This window comes from Excalfactoria chinensis, chromosome 9 (assembly GCF_039878825.1).
Source record: "Excalfactoria chinensis isolate bCotChi1 chromosome 9, bCotChi1.hap2, whole genome shotgun sequence".
In the NCBI taxonomy this organism is placed as follows: Eukaryota; Metazoa; Chordata; class Aves; order Galliformes; family Phasianidae; genus Excalfactoria; species Excalfactoria chinensis.
Window position 1 is genome coordinate 19,560,675 of NC_092833.1, and position 15,808 is coordinate 19,576,482.

The 15,808-nt window shown below is 42.8% G+C and overlaps 2 protein-coding genes across 5 annotated transcripts in view; one reads left to right on the plus strand and one right to left on the minus strand.

Moving 5' to 3' along the window:
- Positions 1-10,565, minus strand: part of RNF13 (ring finger protein 13) — a 28,390-nt gene extending 17,825 nt beyond the window's left edge. For 3 of the 4 annotated variants that reach the window (XR_011904711.1, XR_011904712.1, XM_072344972.1), the window contains exons 1-5: positions 10,442-10,565; positions 5,525-5,648; positions 3,469-3,549; positions 3,067-3,192; positions 276-363 (exon numbers count right to left, since the gene is read on the minus strand). Coding sequence is in view for 2 of the 4 variants with exons in the window: in XM_072344972.1 (XP_072201073.1) it covers positions 276-363; positions 3,067-3,192; positions 3,469-3,549; positions 5,525-5,638 (409 nt within the window). In the remaining 2 variants the exon portion in view is untranslated. Of the gene's footprint in view, positions 1-275; positions 364-3,066; positions 3,193-3,468; positions 3,550-5,524; positions 5,649-8,960; positions 9,195-10,441 lie in introns of those variants that run through there. The other variant, XM_072344974.1, reaches the window with a different exon arrangement.
- A 24-nt stretch (positions 10,566-10,589) lies between these two features.
- COMMD2 (COMM domain containing 2) lies at positions 10,590-14,031 on the plus strand. Its single transcript, XM_072344977.1, has 5 exons — positions 10,590-10,763; positions 10,907-10,984; positions 11,517-11,599; positions 12,673-12,846; positions 13,345-14,031. The coding sequence occupies exons 1-5, from the start codon at positions 10,697-10,699 to the stop codon at positions 13,540-13,542; spliced, it is 600 nt and encodes a 199-aa protein (XP_072201078.1). The 5' UTR covers positions 10,590-10,696; the 3' UTR covers positions 13,543-14,031.
- The last annotated feature ends 1,777 nt before the right edge of the window (positions 14,032-15,808 follow it).

Consider the following 15,808-nt stretch of genomic DNA (forward strand, 5'->3'; position numbering starts at 1 on the left):
CAAAGAGAACGTACAAACCTAACACCACAAATAACATGCAAGTACATATATGTTCTTATCCTGAAAATTCTTATTTTAAAGCATTCAATGTAGGAACATTTTTTGTTTTGGTGCTTGTTACTTTTAATGTATGTTTTTGCCTATTTTGGGGGGTTTGTTTGTTGTTTTTCAAGTACTTTTACCTCATACAACTTTGAACTGTAATATCCACGTAATACTGTGCTGTGGGTGAAATGATTTTCAAACAGGAGAGAAGAAGTGATACCTGTACTTACTGTCGTTGGATCCCATGCTTATGAGGTCATCAGAATCAACATTGTGAACTATAGCTGCCTTGTATCCAGCTCTCTGTGCATTTAAAACCTGTAAGCCACAGAAAGTATTTGTTAGAAAGAACAGTACTTCAAAATAAACCAGGTATGTTTGCAGCTATAAACATTAACAGAACTTTGTTTTCGCTTATAAATCAAGCATCACCTTCAAACTAAAATCATCCTTGTTATCCTGGGCCCCAAATAAACAAACACTAATTGTGCACTAAAACTAAAGAATTAACTAATTTTTAAAATACATATAAATATGATGATACAGCTTCAGGAAACAGTCTTTTATTTCTTGTAGCAAATAGTTACCGTGCAAACAGAAAACAACTCTGCCCAATAATTACATTATTCAGAGTGCCATCCGCATAGAAATGTTATCAGCAAATGCAGACACCTTGAAGAATTCCAATATTGCACATATTATATACATATTATATGTATATATTATATAATATAAATAAATATATAATTGCATGGCTGGGATCTTGGCCAACACTATGATGCAATGTTTAACAATCTATTTGCTGGCCTTTGTGTCTAAACAGGCAGAGTTCTAACATATTGAGATATCATTTATTTAAATGACATAAATACCCAGACCATTCTAACAATGTATGCAGCACAATTTTCAGCTTACATTGCTAAATGTTTTATATGTAGGTAGAAAATATGCACTGATCCCCACAAGATGTCAACAACACATTTCAAGATCTGAGTCCAGACAATAAGCGCAAGCTTGAGGAAGTCTTGTAACTGTGCTAGAGTTCAAAGCACAGTACTCCCCCTACCGATGAGCTCATTCCAGTTCCGATCACTAACACTAGCAGCAGTAAATACCAGCTATACAACTGAGAAGACAGATTCCCAAAGACTATTCATTGTTCCTACTCGCTTCCAAACTACTGCTACCCTCTTATTGCTACATGATTTTCCTGTAAGAAATCACTAGATGTTAACAGAGAAATGGGAGATAATCTGATCCAGTAAAGATTCATGCACAACAAAAATCAAGAAACAACTTGTTCAAGAAGCATCTTTGTAGCTTTTAGTAAATAAGGAAAGATAGAACTTGAAAATAATCTCACATTTTTATTAAAATCTTCATCATGTCAGTGTAAGAGCTGGCATGTGATGTAGCTCACATCTCAGTGTGTGCACCATTTCCCACCATAAATATCAGAACTAAATGCTGTAACATGTAGGAAATTGTATAATGCAATACTGCAATGATATTAACAACAGAATCTCTCAAAGTTCTGCTCAATAGAGATATGATTTTCCTTTGTTTAACACCAGGGAGAAAAAGCTGAGGGTAGAGTGAAAATGCTGTCTTGAAATCAATTAAGGAAGTTGTATTTAATGAACAAGCATTTGCTTTTCTGATTAGAAGCATACTTCACTACAATATTTCTGTCCTTTTCCATTAACAGCACCTTCAGCTATAATACTGTCTCACCGATTCAGGGGCAGCTATCAGATCGGTAAAGACAACATGTAAAAGGCACATAATCATTAGCTATGTATTTTGCCAGTAAGCCATACAGATGTATCATAAGATTGAAAGTGCAAAATACATGATATTCCAGAGCTTGATGTAAAGCTAGATAACATCAGCCGTGAGACTATACCTACTGCTGGAACCTATCATCTGGGGAGAACTTTAAACACTGCATCACACGACTAAATTTATTACACAGCAGTGAGTATGTTTGGATTTCCTTTTCATTTGTGAAAATCAAAACCAAACTGAACTGTCCCACCTGTCTTAACACAGTTTGTTGCCCCATATTTCATACTAATTTTTAAGAAAACCTTATACTCTAGCCAAACACAAATCATTCTAATTTTGTATTTCTAAAACAACATATAGAATACTCCCCTTCAGAAGCAGATCAATCTTTTAATATTATAAATATTTTACGATATCAAGCTGTTCTACCAACTGATATTATTCCCATCCTGCCGCTCATGAGCATGTGCCTGTTTTTGCCTAACTCTGTCTCCTACTTCCACCAACTGTGACCTTTTCATTGTTCACGGGGTCTGATTGTGAGCCACAAGAAGACCCAGCTATAAAAATCAAAACAAAACACTAAAGTTGCTTACAGATTTTAGGTCACATTAATTTCCTAACCTCCCCTGTGATCCCTGGCTACTGGCACAAGAAAAGGCAGCAAAGGAGGAAGACCAGTTTTTTACACTGACAGCAACAGAACAGGGTGGAATGGTTTTAAATTAAGATTTAGGTCAGGTGTCTGGAGGAAATTTTTCACTCAAAGGACACTGAGTGAGGCCCTGGCACTGCTGCCCATAGAAGCTGAAAGTGCCCCATCCCCAGAGGTGCTCAGGCTAGATGGGGCACTGGGCAGCCCAAGCTGGTGGGGGGGCCACCAGGCCACGGAAGAGATGGGGCCAGGAAGAACTGTAAGGTCCCTTCCAACCCAACCGTTCTGTGATTCTATGATTTCCCTGCAAGAAAAGTAAATACTGCTAACGGATGCTTTACATTACAAAACTGCAGCGCCAGTCATTTTTGTTTGCCACACATGCTGACTCATGAACAGGTAATCCTAAACGAAATCATAACGTCAGGCTTTATTTGTCTTAGATTCTTTGTTTGCATGAGAATAAAATTCCCCCTTCCTTTCATACCAGTATCTACTGAGCTATTAACTATACATATTTTTCTAAGCACCATTAAATTCTTAGAAAAATAAACACAAAATATACGTGTGTATATTACCTTGATATCAAAATTGCACTCAAGCCTTCGAATTAATACAATAAAAGCAGTGGACGAGTTGTCTCTCAGTGGAGGGGGGGCTATAGGCTCACATGCATTCTCTGGTTTTGAATTTATTAGGAAACCCTGAAAAATAGTAACAGAATAATGTCAGCTTCATGTCTCCTCAGCTGAACAAAACAGTTTTCAGACAAATATAAGGAAAGAAAATAGTATTTGCAAATAATAGCCAAGCAAATTATTACTATCAACTCAGTTCTACCACTGAGTCCCTTTCCATTTCACCTTCATCTCCTTAACATGAATTCCATTCATCTACACATCTTATATTTTAAATGTGTTAACTACAGTAGACAAGCAGAATAGGATGTGGGTTTGTGGTTTTATTTGTTTATAAAATACCTTCAGGCCTTCTGCTGGCAGTCTGTAGCCAAACCTGGCAGGTAGATCATCAAAGGTCTGGGTTCCATTTTCGAAGTTATACTACAAGAAATAAATGTTAAAGAAAATTCATGTTTGCAACAGGACAGAAATATACAACAGAGGGCTGCGGTGAATGGCACAATGTCCAGGTAGAGGCCAGTGATGAGTGGTGTCCCCTGGGAGTCTGTGTTGGTACCAGTGCTCTTCAACATCTTCATCAATGACATCAACATTGGGCTCAAGTGCACCCTCAGCAAGTTTGCCCATGACACCAAGCTGAGCAGTGCAGTTGACACATTAGAAGTAGAGCCATCCAGAGGGACACCAACAAACCTGAAAGGTGGGCCTTGGTGAACCTAATGAGGCTCAACGTAGCAAAGTGCAAGGTTCTGCACTTGGGTCAGAGTCATCCCAGATACATATATGAATGGGGAGAAGAACCCCTTGAGAGCATCCCTGCAGAGAAGGACCTGGGGGTCCTGGAGGATGAAAAACTGAACATAAGTCAGCAGTGTACTCTTGCAGCTTAGAAGGCCAATTGTGGGTTCCATCAGAAGAGGGGTGGTGAGCAAGGACAGGGAAGTGATTGTCCATCTCTACTCTGCCCTTGTGAGACCTCATCTGGAATACTGCATCCAGGCCTGTGGCCCCCAACCCAGGAAAGATGTGGAGCTGTTGGAGAGGGTCCAGAAAAGGGCCACAAAGATAATCAGAGGGCTAGAGCACCTCCCCTATGAAGACAGGCTAAAGGAGCTGGGCTTGTTCAGCCTGGAGAAGAGAAGGCTGTAGGGTGACCTCATTGCAGCCTTCCAGTATTTAAAAGATTATAGAAGCAGGGGAATCAACTTTTTACTTGTGTAGATAGTGATATGACAAAGCAGAATAGTTTTAAGCTCAAGGAGGGAAGGCTTAGATTGGTTGTCAGGGAGAAGTTCTTCACAGAGCGTGATGAGGTGCTGGATCAGGCTGCCCAGGGAGCCGGTGGATGCTCCATCCCTGGAGGTGTTCAAGACCAGGTTGGATGGGGCCCAGAGCAGCATGGTCTAGTACCAGATCTGGAGGTTGGTGGCCCTGCCTGCAGCAGTGGGGTTGGAAGTAGGTCCTTGGGGAATCCTTTTCCCAAGGAAACCCAAGCCATTCCATGATTCTATGAACAACAGTAAAGATATAGACAACACTGTGGGATTTTCTGTTGTTGTTTTTTTTTTTTTTAGGATTAAAATATTTATCAGAGATGGGACCTTTTGAAAGCACATCAATGAAGCCACAGAATTACTTTTCCACTGGTCTCCCACTCACATAGCAACCTCGTTCTTTTCTTATCTAGTTATCAAAACAAGACATTATTCAGTAAGCAATAACCCTGGGCATTAAATCTCTGTCTACAATCCAAATATCGCCATATTTGCAAAATAGAAATCTCAAAAAAACAGCTCTCTGGTTTTCTTCTACACAAACAATGAGCTTTCATTTCCAAACAGAGGAATACTGTAAAGACCTTAAATCAGTGGAAGCTTTGTTTCCTCCTTCCTCGTGACATCCTTCATAGCTGTATGAGCTGGTTAGCAATGGAGAATCCAGACAATAAAAAGTGAAGAACACACATATGCTCAAATACCTTCTCAATGTAAGTAAAAATAAATAAGTGAATAAAATTAGTTCCCTGGGAAAGCTGTGAATTCTACAGTAACTGCTTATTGTATCATAAAACCATTACACATGATAGTGAAGAAAGAATCACACTTATCTCAGAAGGCAGCATTTCCAACTGCAAGATTCAGACATGGGAACTCTAATTAAAAAAAAAAAAACCCAACACACCATAGTGATCTATCTTAATTCTTTCAAAGGGAAAGAACATCTGACAGATCACTTGAAAACAGTTTAATTTTGTATTGGACTGAAGCCTTAAGGCAACCCTCTTCCAAATGACCCATTCCAAAATTTACTGCACTCATTCATTAATAGATTAGTTTAGAAGAAGATTAAATTCTACAGAACTTTCACCTATGTAGAAAAGTATTCTTACACTTACCGCTAAAATATCTGCCTCCACTGGTAAGAGATTCAGGAAAGCAAATAACTGAACAGTCACAATAGTGTATATCTGTGTGGCAGACAACATCAGCATTCCTATTGACAGCAGCATATTTTAATATCTGTAAAACAGGAAAAAAAAGAAGTCAAGGCTTGTAGCAATACTTTCCTCTGTCATTCTACTGAGCCCTACTGTTCAGCTAAAAGCTACCTTCCAAAAGAGCAAGAAGATATTCTGTTTTTACTTTTGAGAGATGATTTTTAATTTACATTATTATTTTTGAGATAGAAAAAATCCATTTACCAGGAGCATATAACCTCAATAGGACTGCCTGCATAAAGCAAAAGTTATGATAGCACTTCAAAACGCTTCAGGCAACAATTGGCAACATAAGTGGTACAAAGAAATAAGCACTCACAGATCGTTAATTACCCTCAGACATTCTTAATTTTAATATTCAATTCTTCTAACAGAAACCCAAGCCATCAGAATTTAAGTGCCTGGTCTAGTTTACTCTGAATATATGCTTGCAAAGTAATTTCAGTAGGTATCAACTAACAACAAGTTCTATTAACTCCAGGGAAACACACAAGTGTGTAACAGGACGAGTGAGCAGGATGGTAACCCAGAACTCAGACGGTTCAGTCTCCTGTGAAGTGCGAGCATTTCTGAGACTTTTAAAAAGCAAATGCTCTTTAGAGTATTCTCATGTGCTTATCAACAACTTATGGTATTAAAAGGAAATTAATTCTGCTTTGTTAATTATTTTCAGCAAAAATGGCAGCAAAAGGAACAACTTATCTCTTTGGAAGCAAGAACATGTGTTTGCAAAAAGAAACAGTTCTTTTAAATTGCTGATTTATCATTAGTCGAAGAGAATCATAGAATCATAGAATTACTCAGGTTGGAAAAGACCTTGAAGATCATCAGGTCCAAGAGGAAAATAATAATAAAAAAAAAGCAAGAAGAAGAGGAAAGAAAATCATCATTTTGGTATTAAGCCTTGCCATATAAATATAGTTTTCCCATTAAAATACTAAAAATACATAGTAAGGGTCTGAATGCCTTTCCTGTACCAGCAAATGATACTTGCCTCCCTGCTGAAGTCCCTGACTTCGTCCTATTAGCCCCACAAAAACACAAACATGTGTAACATGGAAAAAAGCTGCAGTATTTGACATGCCTCCCTTCACATGCAGTGAGAAATGGTATCTCTGCAAAGCTGTCATCCAAAGTGCTCAGCGCTGTGGGCTGGTAACGCACTGCCACTTTTTCAGTCTGTGATATCATCAAGAAGCGACTGTATGAGAATCATTCACAGTAAGCCCAAAATTCTGCGAACTGCATTGGAAAAATCAAGCGCCCAAAAACTTGGCAGGAGGGCAAGGGAGAAGAGAAGGCTTCAGTCCTCCATAACTGACTTCAGCACTTCAGTGCACACGGCCCCTGTACTGAACAAAACAAGGTTATGGGGGGGGGGGGGAAGACTGTGATCAAACTGTACAGTTATTTGCACACAAAGGGCACATAGCAAACAGAAGGCACACTGCTGGCCAGAAAGCAGAGCCTGGATGAGTGCACTGCCAGCTGCCCGAGCTCCTTCCCCAGCCCTACATGTTGGATGTGAGAGGCCTCCTTCCTCCTTCCCAAAACAAAGGCTGGGTTACTGCCATGCCAATGTACAAAAATTATACACATATATATGTATGTATAATAATAATATAAATTATATATATTATGCATATAATATCACATATATATAATTATACATATGTGTGTATATATATATAATTAAACCAATGTTTGGTTTCTCTGCCTCTATACTTTGCTAAACATTAAACTTTCTCAGCTTTCACTTGGCAAAACAGAACCATCATCAGTGGACAATTTCAAAGTGCTGGTGATACACAATTTGCTTCAATGAAAGCTAATCTATACAAGCATTTTATAAAGCTTTAGGAGTATTTTAACCTGAGAGATGTTCTCTAGATTTGGATTATAAAATAACTATACTATAACCTGGATCATTTAACAGCAATGCTGCTGTCTACAGAATGTCTCAGAGACCACAACTGCTACTCATTCCTGCATCTTACCCTCTTACAACCTGACTGCCCCAACCAGGCGCAGCAGAACCACTGATTCCACACTGCAATCCAACCAGACCAGACATCACCTACTGGATACAGCCTTCAAAAGGAAGGACAGAATTCCCTCGGGAAGTTTATTCCCAACAAAGCTAGTAGAAGAAGGGGCCAATACACGTTAGGCTTATTTTTTTCCCCATTTTCCTTCAAAGAGGACCATCCTAACAAAAACAAACCTCTTTAGCATAAGGAAGAGCAATGGCGAATGACCCCCAACTCAGCCTCCCCGAACCACCCTGTACTACAGTCAGACAGAAGAGCACCATCTGATCATCAACGCCTCCCAGAAAATGTGTCCTGGACCTCAGCCCCATGACACCGTGCACAGCCAATGGTGGTTAGAAGCAGGAGGGAAGAACCTGCCTCTCTTCTAGATGCCCTTCCCTACAAAAGCACAGCTTGACAGCAAAGATCACAACCTTTGCTCCCCCCAGACAAGTTTCAGCTGACAGTTTCTTCCTGTAATACTGCTATGGCCATAACCCAGTCTTTAAAGAGACAATGATTAGCCATCATTCCAACACATGATGCTTTGTGAAACTTCCAGCTGTTTAGAAGAACAGAAGTTAGTGACAGGAACTTGTAGCGAATTATGAAATCTGTGAGTTTTTATTTCTAAATAACAATTTTCCAGCTTCCCAAATCTGTCAGTCCCAGCAACATCTGTGAAACCGGCATTGTGAAATGACAACCACCCAAAAAATGGTTTAATGACAGAAGCAACCAGACACCTGAAACGATCACAGTATCACAACCACTACTGTAAATTCAGCATATACACTGGAACAGGCTGCCCAGGGAGGTGGTGGAGTCTCCTTCTCTGGAGATATTCAAGACTCGCCTGGACGCCTACCTGTGCGACGTGGTGTAGGGAGCCTGCTTTGGCAGGGGGGTTGGACTCGATGATCTCTAGAGGTCCCTTCCAACCCCTATAATTCTGTGATTCTGTGATTCTGTGATATACCTTGCAACGTACAGAAAGCGCTAAAGCAGCATTAAGTATTGTTAGAAAATACCAGACATAAAGTTGTTCACACTAACAACGCCCATATATAGTTTTCTTCACCAGTTACACACATATTCTCTTCTGGGCCTATGAATTACCACCTCAAACACGCCCCCAAAAGCCCTAAGCTTCAGGAAATTTCACAGCTCATTTGTAGACCATGCTCTTAATTTGACTAAGGCAACTTACAGCACACAGAAATAGAGGTGTATGCGATTAAACACTAAGCTGCAGACTACACAAATGAAGTTTAACTTCTGCATAAATCCTGAGTGCTTACATGTGCTTTTCTAGGCGGCCGACAGTTCTCACTGTGTCACTGTGGGAGTTTCACGCTGCTCCCCACTTTGCATTCCAGAACTTGCAGAACACACCGAGCCTGGAGAGCTGCGCACCTCCACCCAATGGAACAGGACCATCAGGTCAGGACTGGGAAGGAGAATGTACTGAGGGCACTATGGTGGCCACGAAGCACCTACATGAACTTCGAATACATCAGCCGAGGCACTTCCCACAGACCTAAGGCAGGAGCAATGCTTTTAACTTCACAGTAAGTAAAACAGTTCTAATTAAACTTTTTACAGAAGCAGAGAGCTGATATTGCTTCTCGTTTTAACGAGGATCTCACTGCATTACAAACACCATCTTCAAACACCCACCAGCTGATTCCCAGATCAGAACACGTAACCTGAGGGGAAAACACACTGCTAGCTGCAACCCCAGCACTTGGTCTGCCAGCACGGACAAGCCTTGGGAGTAAACCTGGATGAGAGCGCACCTAGAAATGGTTTGGTGCGGGACACTGAGCAGCGTTTGGAGCTCCCGGTGACTATCCTCAAACAGCTTCTCTAAGCACACGTAAACAACAAACATTCAGAAACTCCTATTTCAGTCCACTCCAAGTTTCTGTTACGGTAAAAGGAGCAAAGTGCGATCACCTGCCCACGCACTTACACTCATGCTTCAGTTCTCAAGAAAATAGTTGTTTTAACCATTTAGCAGTTAAAAACACCCTTGATTTTCACATCCTCGTTTAAAAGCCTGAAATTCCATCTCAGTGTCACACGGACTGCAGCACCCAAAGAGAACGCACCAAAGTCCACCCTGCCACAAACAGCGACGGCGTTTTCAGCAGGCCGCCCCGTCCGAACGCATCAGTGCGGGGCGTGCAAAACGCCACAACGCAGCACGACGGACATACACACAAACGGCATCGCGGCTCTCACGTGTATCTCGAATATCCCGGCGCCACGGCATTGCGCCAAGGCGTTCTGACGGCAATCCACCAGCACTGACCTCCGCCGCCCGAGGCCGCTTACAGGACCCGAACCTGCCGTGCCGACAGAGCCCTCCGCGCGCACCTCCAGCCGCGCAGCATCGCTGCTCCCCATCGCTGCCCCCCACGGCCGCTCTCCGCACGGCGCCCCGCCCCGCCTCACCTCAGCGCCGCAGCCCCGCGCCCGGCCGGCAGCGATCGGCAGAGCGCGCGAGCCCGCCCGGCCTCCTTCCGCCGCCCGACCCACGGCACGAAACGGTCCGCCAGAGCGCGAGGCGCCGCCCGGAGCCGCAACGACGCCGCGAGGCCGGGGCGGAAGCGAATAGGCGCTGCGCAACGAGCGGCAGGCCCGGCGCCGCACCAACAGCTACGAAGCCGGAACGCCGCGCAGCGAGTAGGGCGCAGGGTAAGGAGGCAGGGCAGGACGCAGGGCAGGACGCAGGGTACGCGGCGGCGGCCGCCCCTTCACCCCGCAGCCCCCTCACCTGCGGGGCCGGCACGAGGCCCGGCGCCAAGAGCCGAGGGCCGCGGCTACACCGCCTCCATGGCGCGCTCACCTCCGCCCAGCAGCCACGGCGGAAGTCCCGCCCCCAAGGGGCGCGTCGAGCCGCGGCACCCCATTGCTCCAGCCAGACGTCGCTCAGGCACGGGCGCGTGACGCAGCCGGGCGGTGCAGGACAACGCGCCCTTCCGGCCCGCCCGCCGCCTCGGGCCGCCTCTTCCTGTGCTCGGGCGCGGCGATGCTGCTGGTGCTGTCGGAGGAGCAGAAGGCGCACCTGGGCTGCCTGGCCCGGCTGGGCGCTGCAGGTACGGCCGCGGGGAGAGGCGGCCTCGCCTGGGGGCTGCAGGGGGTGGGCCGAGGGGGGATGCGCGGTGGCGGGCGGGGCGGGGATGCAGTCGATGTCCGAGCCGACCCGACCTTACAGCGGAGTCCCTTCCTCTCGTTTCAGCTGTCGGAGAGCTGGGACACCTGGCCGTACAGCTGCTGCGGCGCGGCGCGGCGCCCAAGGCCTGCGAAGCGGCTGCCAGTAAGGCGCGGGGCGGCACTGCGGGCACTGCGGGCATTACCGCGCCGTTACCGCGGGGCTGCGGGACGCGCGGAAGGAACGGGGAGCGTCGGACTGCGCTGACAGACAGCCAGCAGTGCGCTGACAGACAGCCAGCAGTGCGCTGACAGACAGACAGCGGTGCGCTGACAGACAGCCAGCAGTGCGCTGACAGACAGCCAGCAGTGCGCTGACAGACAGCCAGCAGTGCGCTGACAGACAGACAGCAGTGCGCTGACAGACAGACAGCAGTGCGCTGACAGACAGACAGCAGTGCGCTGACAGCCAGCAGTGCTGAGCAGGCTGTGAGCCGGGCATCGTACCGTAACCAGCCGGGTTGTGTTGTTTCGTTTCCTGGGCGCCTTTGTGTCGCTCTCGTTACAGTTTGCAGGGTGTTCGACCTTCATTTTTTTTCCCCTACCCGTACTCCGCCAGCCTTGAGTAAATACCCAGCTGTGTGTTACGGCTGTGGCAGCTCTGTAAGGACCTAAAAGGAATCTTGCTTTCTTTAAAGGAAAACTCAACGCTGGCGTTGACACCGTGCAGCGCGGGGTGGAGGGACTGATGTACCTTCTTACAGAAAGCTCCAAGCTCATGGTGAGAACACCTTACGTGGTAAACTCAGGGACGTCTGCTGAGCAGTAGGAGTTACAAAGTACTGATGAAAGGGGAAAAGTCAAAGCTTTGATGAGATGGATTTTTATTTATTTAAATGAAAGAAGCGTATCTTGCTGTATTCTTATTATAACATTGCCTCAGCATGGAGGATTTGTATGCAGCATCCCTGATACCAAAGCGTAACACTGGCAGCGCATCACAAAATCACCCAGTACTTCAGCCTGTATAATGAAGGCTGCTACAGGATTAAACTCTGTCCAAATAACACAACTTCAGCAAAGCTGTTTTTTTTCTGCATGTGCTGCTAACCCAGAGTAAATGTTCCCTTTGTGTTGCCCGAGAGCTTTTTCAAATGCTGACATTGGAAATTCAGGGTGAGCGTGAGCAGATAGTAAAATAATGATAGCTGGATAATAACTCCATTGGATAGACTTCTTGTTGACATGGCAGAGCGTTTGAACACCGGAGATACAGAAAAGGGATCCATAGACAAGTAATTCTAAGTTAAACTTAAGCAGATGTTGTTCTAAAGAGAAGGTAGAAAGGAGAATGAACTAGTGCAGAATGTTGCTTTGAAGCAAGGTGCCTCAGCTGACAGATAAATCAAATTGCTACTTCAGCAGCGATGAACTGAGCTCCTCCAGCTCAGCACAGCCAATTGACCTGGGAGGATCGACTTCAGAGGGCTGTTTTGATAGTTTTGATAGGCTTTGAAGTTTTACCTGGTCCCTTCTTGTATGTATATGATCTGCTGTCCATTTCAGAGTATTTGTAACTTGAGTATCAATACTACATACTGTTGCTAAGTTGATTGTCTAGAAATGTACTTAATTATTGCAAATGTCAGATGCTTGTTTTTCTGTTGTATTTTGTTCTCAAATACATGAAAATGCGCTGTTTATTCGTTTTCTTCCAGCTGTAAACTCATCTCTGTGTATTCCTGCAGTAAAGTAACTGCACTGCACAACATGTATGGTGTTGACTTTACAGCTCTGTTGTTGAGAAGGATTATTGCATAGCTCTGTAGTAAGGCCTGAATTGTTAACTTCCAGATTTCTGAGATGGACTTCCAAGATTCCATTCATGTTTTGGGATTCTCAGATGAACTGAACAAATTACTGCTGCAGCTTTACCTTGATAACAGGAAGGAGATCAGAAGCATTCTGGGTGAGCTAGCACCAAAGCTACCCAGCTATCATAGCCTTGAATGGAGACTAGATGTGCAGGTAACTTCTGTTTTTTCTATTGGTACTCTGTATTTTGCATTATACTTTTAATAGCACAAGCAACTATAAAGATATGAGTTTACATTATTTCAAAGTAATATAAATAGCATTATTTTCATATACTTCAAACAGACATAGTTTTGTTATTATATGAAGTAGCTGTAAGATGAACAGGATATGTAACGGTGCAAAGTATTTGTTGCTTTATAAAAACTGAATTCATAGCTCCATCGTGCATTATAAAGTTAGCATATGCTAAATATATACAGTCTTTGCTTTCAGCTAATTTTCATAGATGTTTTGAATGTATTAATTAAAGTGGATAGGCATTGCCTAATTATAAAAATAATAGATTGTTTAATGTGAATGAATTTCTTTAAGCAGGCCTGCAAGCAGGTCCTGAAAACTTTCTGTGAACTGTCAATGTAAAAGTTCTCAACTATCTTCCGTTGTTGTTGTTTGTTTCCCTATTTTGATTTCCTTTAAACCCTCATGCAGCTTGCAAGCAGAAGTCTGAGGCAACAAATTAAGCCTGCGGTGACTATAAAGCTACATCTTAATGATAACGAAGATCTAACTACCCAAGTGTTACAAACTGACCCTTCTACACTCCTCCATCTCATTCAGCAATTGGAACAAGCCTTGGGGGAAATGAAGACAAACCATTGTAAGAGAATAGCACGAAACATGAAATAGAATTAATTCAAGACTGCCATCATAGTCAGCTCTCAATGTTCACTAACGCATGTCAAGAAGAATAAACATCTGGATCAGATGTAATGCTTTCCTGGGCCGGGATCTTGAGTCACTAATTATAGGCTGAACGTTTTCTGGTGCTAACTTTACACCTGCCTGATACAAGATGGGTAATTGCTTTTACATTACTTACATATGTAGAAAATCAGTGTGCTGTACTGAAGACTTCCTTTAGCTCTAAGTTAGTATGATTCTATTTTAAGAGCTTTTCTACATTCTACATAAGTAAAGCTGTCTCAATATTATAGGAGATTGTGCACATTTTTATATTTATTAAGCAGATTTTTCTGTATTTGCCTCTGTTTTGAAATAAAAATACCTATTCAATACCTGTGCTTGTGAGAATGATACTTTACAGGAATGTTTCTTCCATCTACACTACTGTATGCATAGAAATACAAATGTACCTGTGGGACTGCTGCCTTCCTGTCCAAGGGATCCAGCCAGCTCAGGGGCGAGGTGTTACACAGCTGCTGCTGTTCACTTCTCCCAACACCTGCTTCCTGTTAAGTGTTTTGGAAATGTTTTCACAAAGCAGCAATGTAGCACAGTATGAAAATTTAGTTCCCAGCTTTGTGGTTGGACCTGCATGTGACAAGAACTTCAATTCTAACAAGGCTATCTGTAAGCCCCACTGGGCAAGCATTTCTACAGGTAGCAGTTCCGATAAAAGGTCTTGTGGCCTAAGTGTAAGTTAGTGTGCTGATTATTTCTACAGGTAAAGGTGATCTGAAAGGTTGGAAAACTACTGGTTAGTATGTCAGTTAAAAAACAGCTAATTTCTGGTAAATCAGATCTTTGTGTTGTAATACAACAGCTTGGGTTGGGCTTTCCCTCCTGCCCTATTTGGATATCATTCTTACAAAGGAAAGTCAAGCTACGTACTGCAGAGTAAATAAAGCCTTTCTGTATTTAAGAAACTTGTCCTCCAAAGGTTACGCTAAAAGACACTTTTCAGTTGTATTTATATGCAGTATTTCATAGCTCTTGTGACAGCAGTAAGTAGTTTTACCAATTAGTGTTTCACTGTCACTAGTGAGACTGCATGATAAATCCCTTGAGTTTTATTGGAGAGAATAAATAGACAAGAACCTTCACATTCGGGTTATGTGATTTTTGTAGCGACACTACATTTCTGGACCAAGTGAGCTCACACATTCACAAATGCATTATTTTCTCTCTGTGTAGAACTTAGAAAAAGTACTATTTGCATAGTAAAAGTGCTTCAATCAATAAGCAGCTACCACTTAACGAAAAACGTCCATTTTCTCAAATTTGGAGTTGCTTATTCTGTGTTTGTTTTATGTAGCATGTCTACAGTGTGATTTCCTTCCCCACAGGTGAATCAGCAAAGTGTTTCAATTGCCTTTTTTTATTTTCATAGACCACTAAATTCAGATGAACATCGTGTTGGTGCTGACTTCTAAGTGCAGAAAAGAACTAAAAGTCCAAGCATTGGAAGCATAAGACAGTTCCCTGAAAAGCAGAGTTAGACTCAGCCCTCAGTGATGTGCTCTCACACAGATTTGTATGTGGGGAGAACGATGCTTCGTAGGAATGTTTCTTCAGTCTATACTTGTGCATATGTAGAAGTGCAGAAATACCAGGTTTAAACAGCAGAGGGCAGAAAGTTTTATTGTTTTTCATTCACTATGGAGGGTTCACTGTGCAGTCATTTTAAGTGTTTGTCCTTCATTAAAATTGTTGATGATCTCAAGACTTTGCTTGAACTGTTTCACTTTGCATTTTCTGAATTCATGATCAATTTTAAACTAAAACAATAAAACTTTCAGTATTTCAAAGCACTGTAAAACACTGGTTGGCATCGTGTTGTAAATGTTTATATTTCTTTAAGCACTGAGTAAACTCACAAAGCGCTGCTTTTCTTCCTCCTGTTGTTTATATCATTTTGAATGAGCTGTGTATGACTGCAATCCATTTTATTAAACATACTGACCTGAGTTTTAATTGATTCCCCATCTCTAAGGCACATTTAGACTCCCTTACAAGTTTTATCTTCTCGTACTTCTGTCAGTCCCTATCAAACATTCCTGCAATCTTCTAATGGACTGAACTGAATATTCTTTCACCTGTCATCTGGCTTTCTGATTAATTCAATGTTTCTTGAATTCTATGTGGAAAACTGTTTTCATTGAAACAGGCATGAAGTTGGTTCACATTTACACACACAAATATATATCAGTGT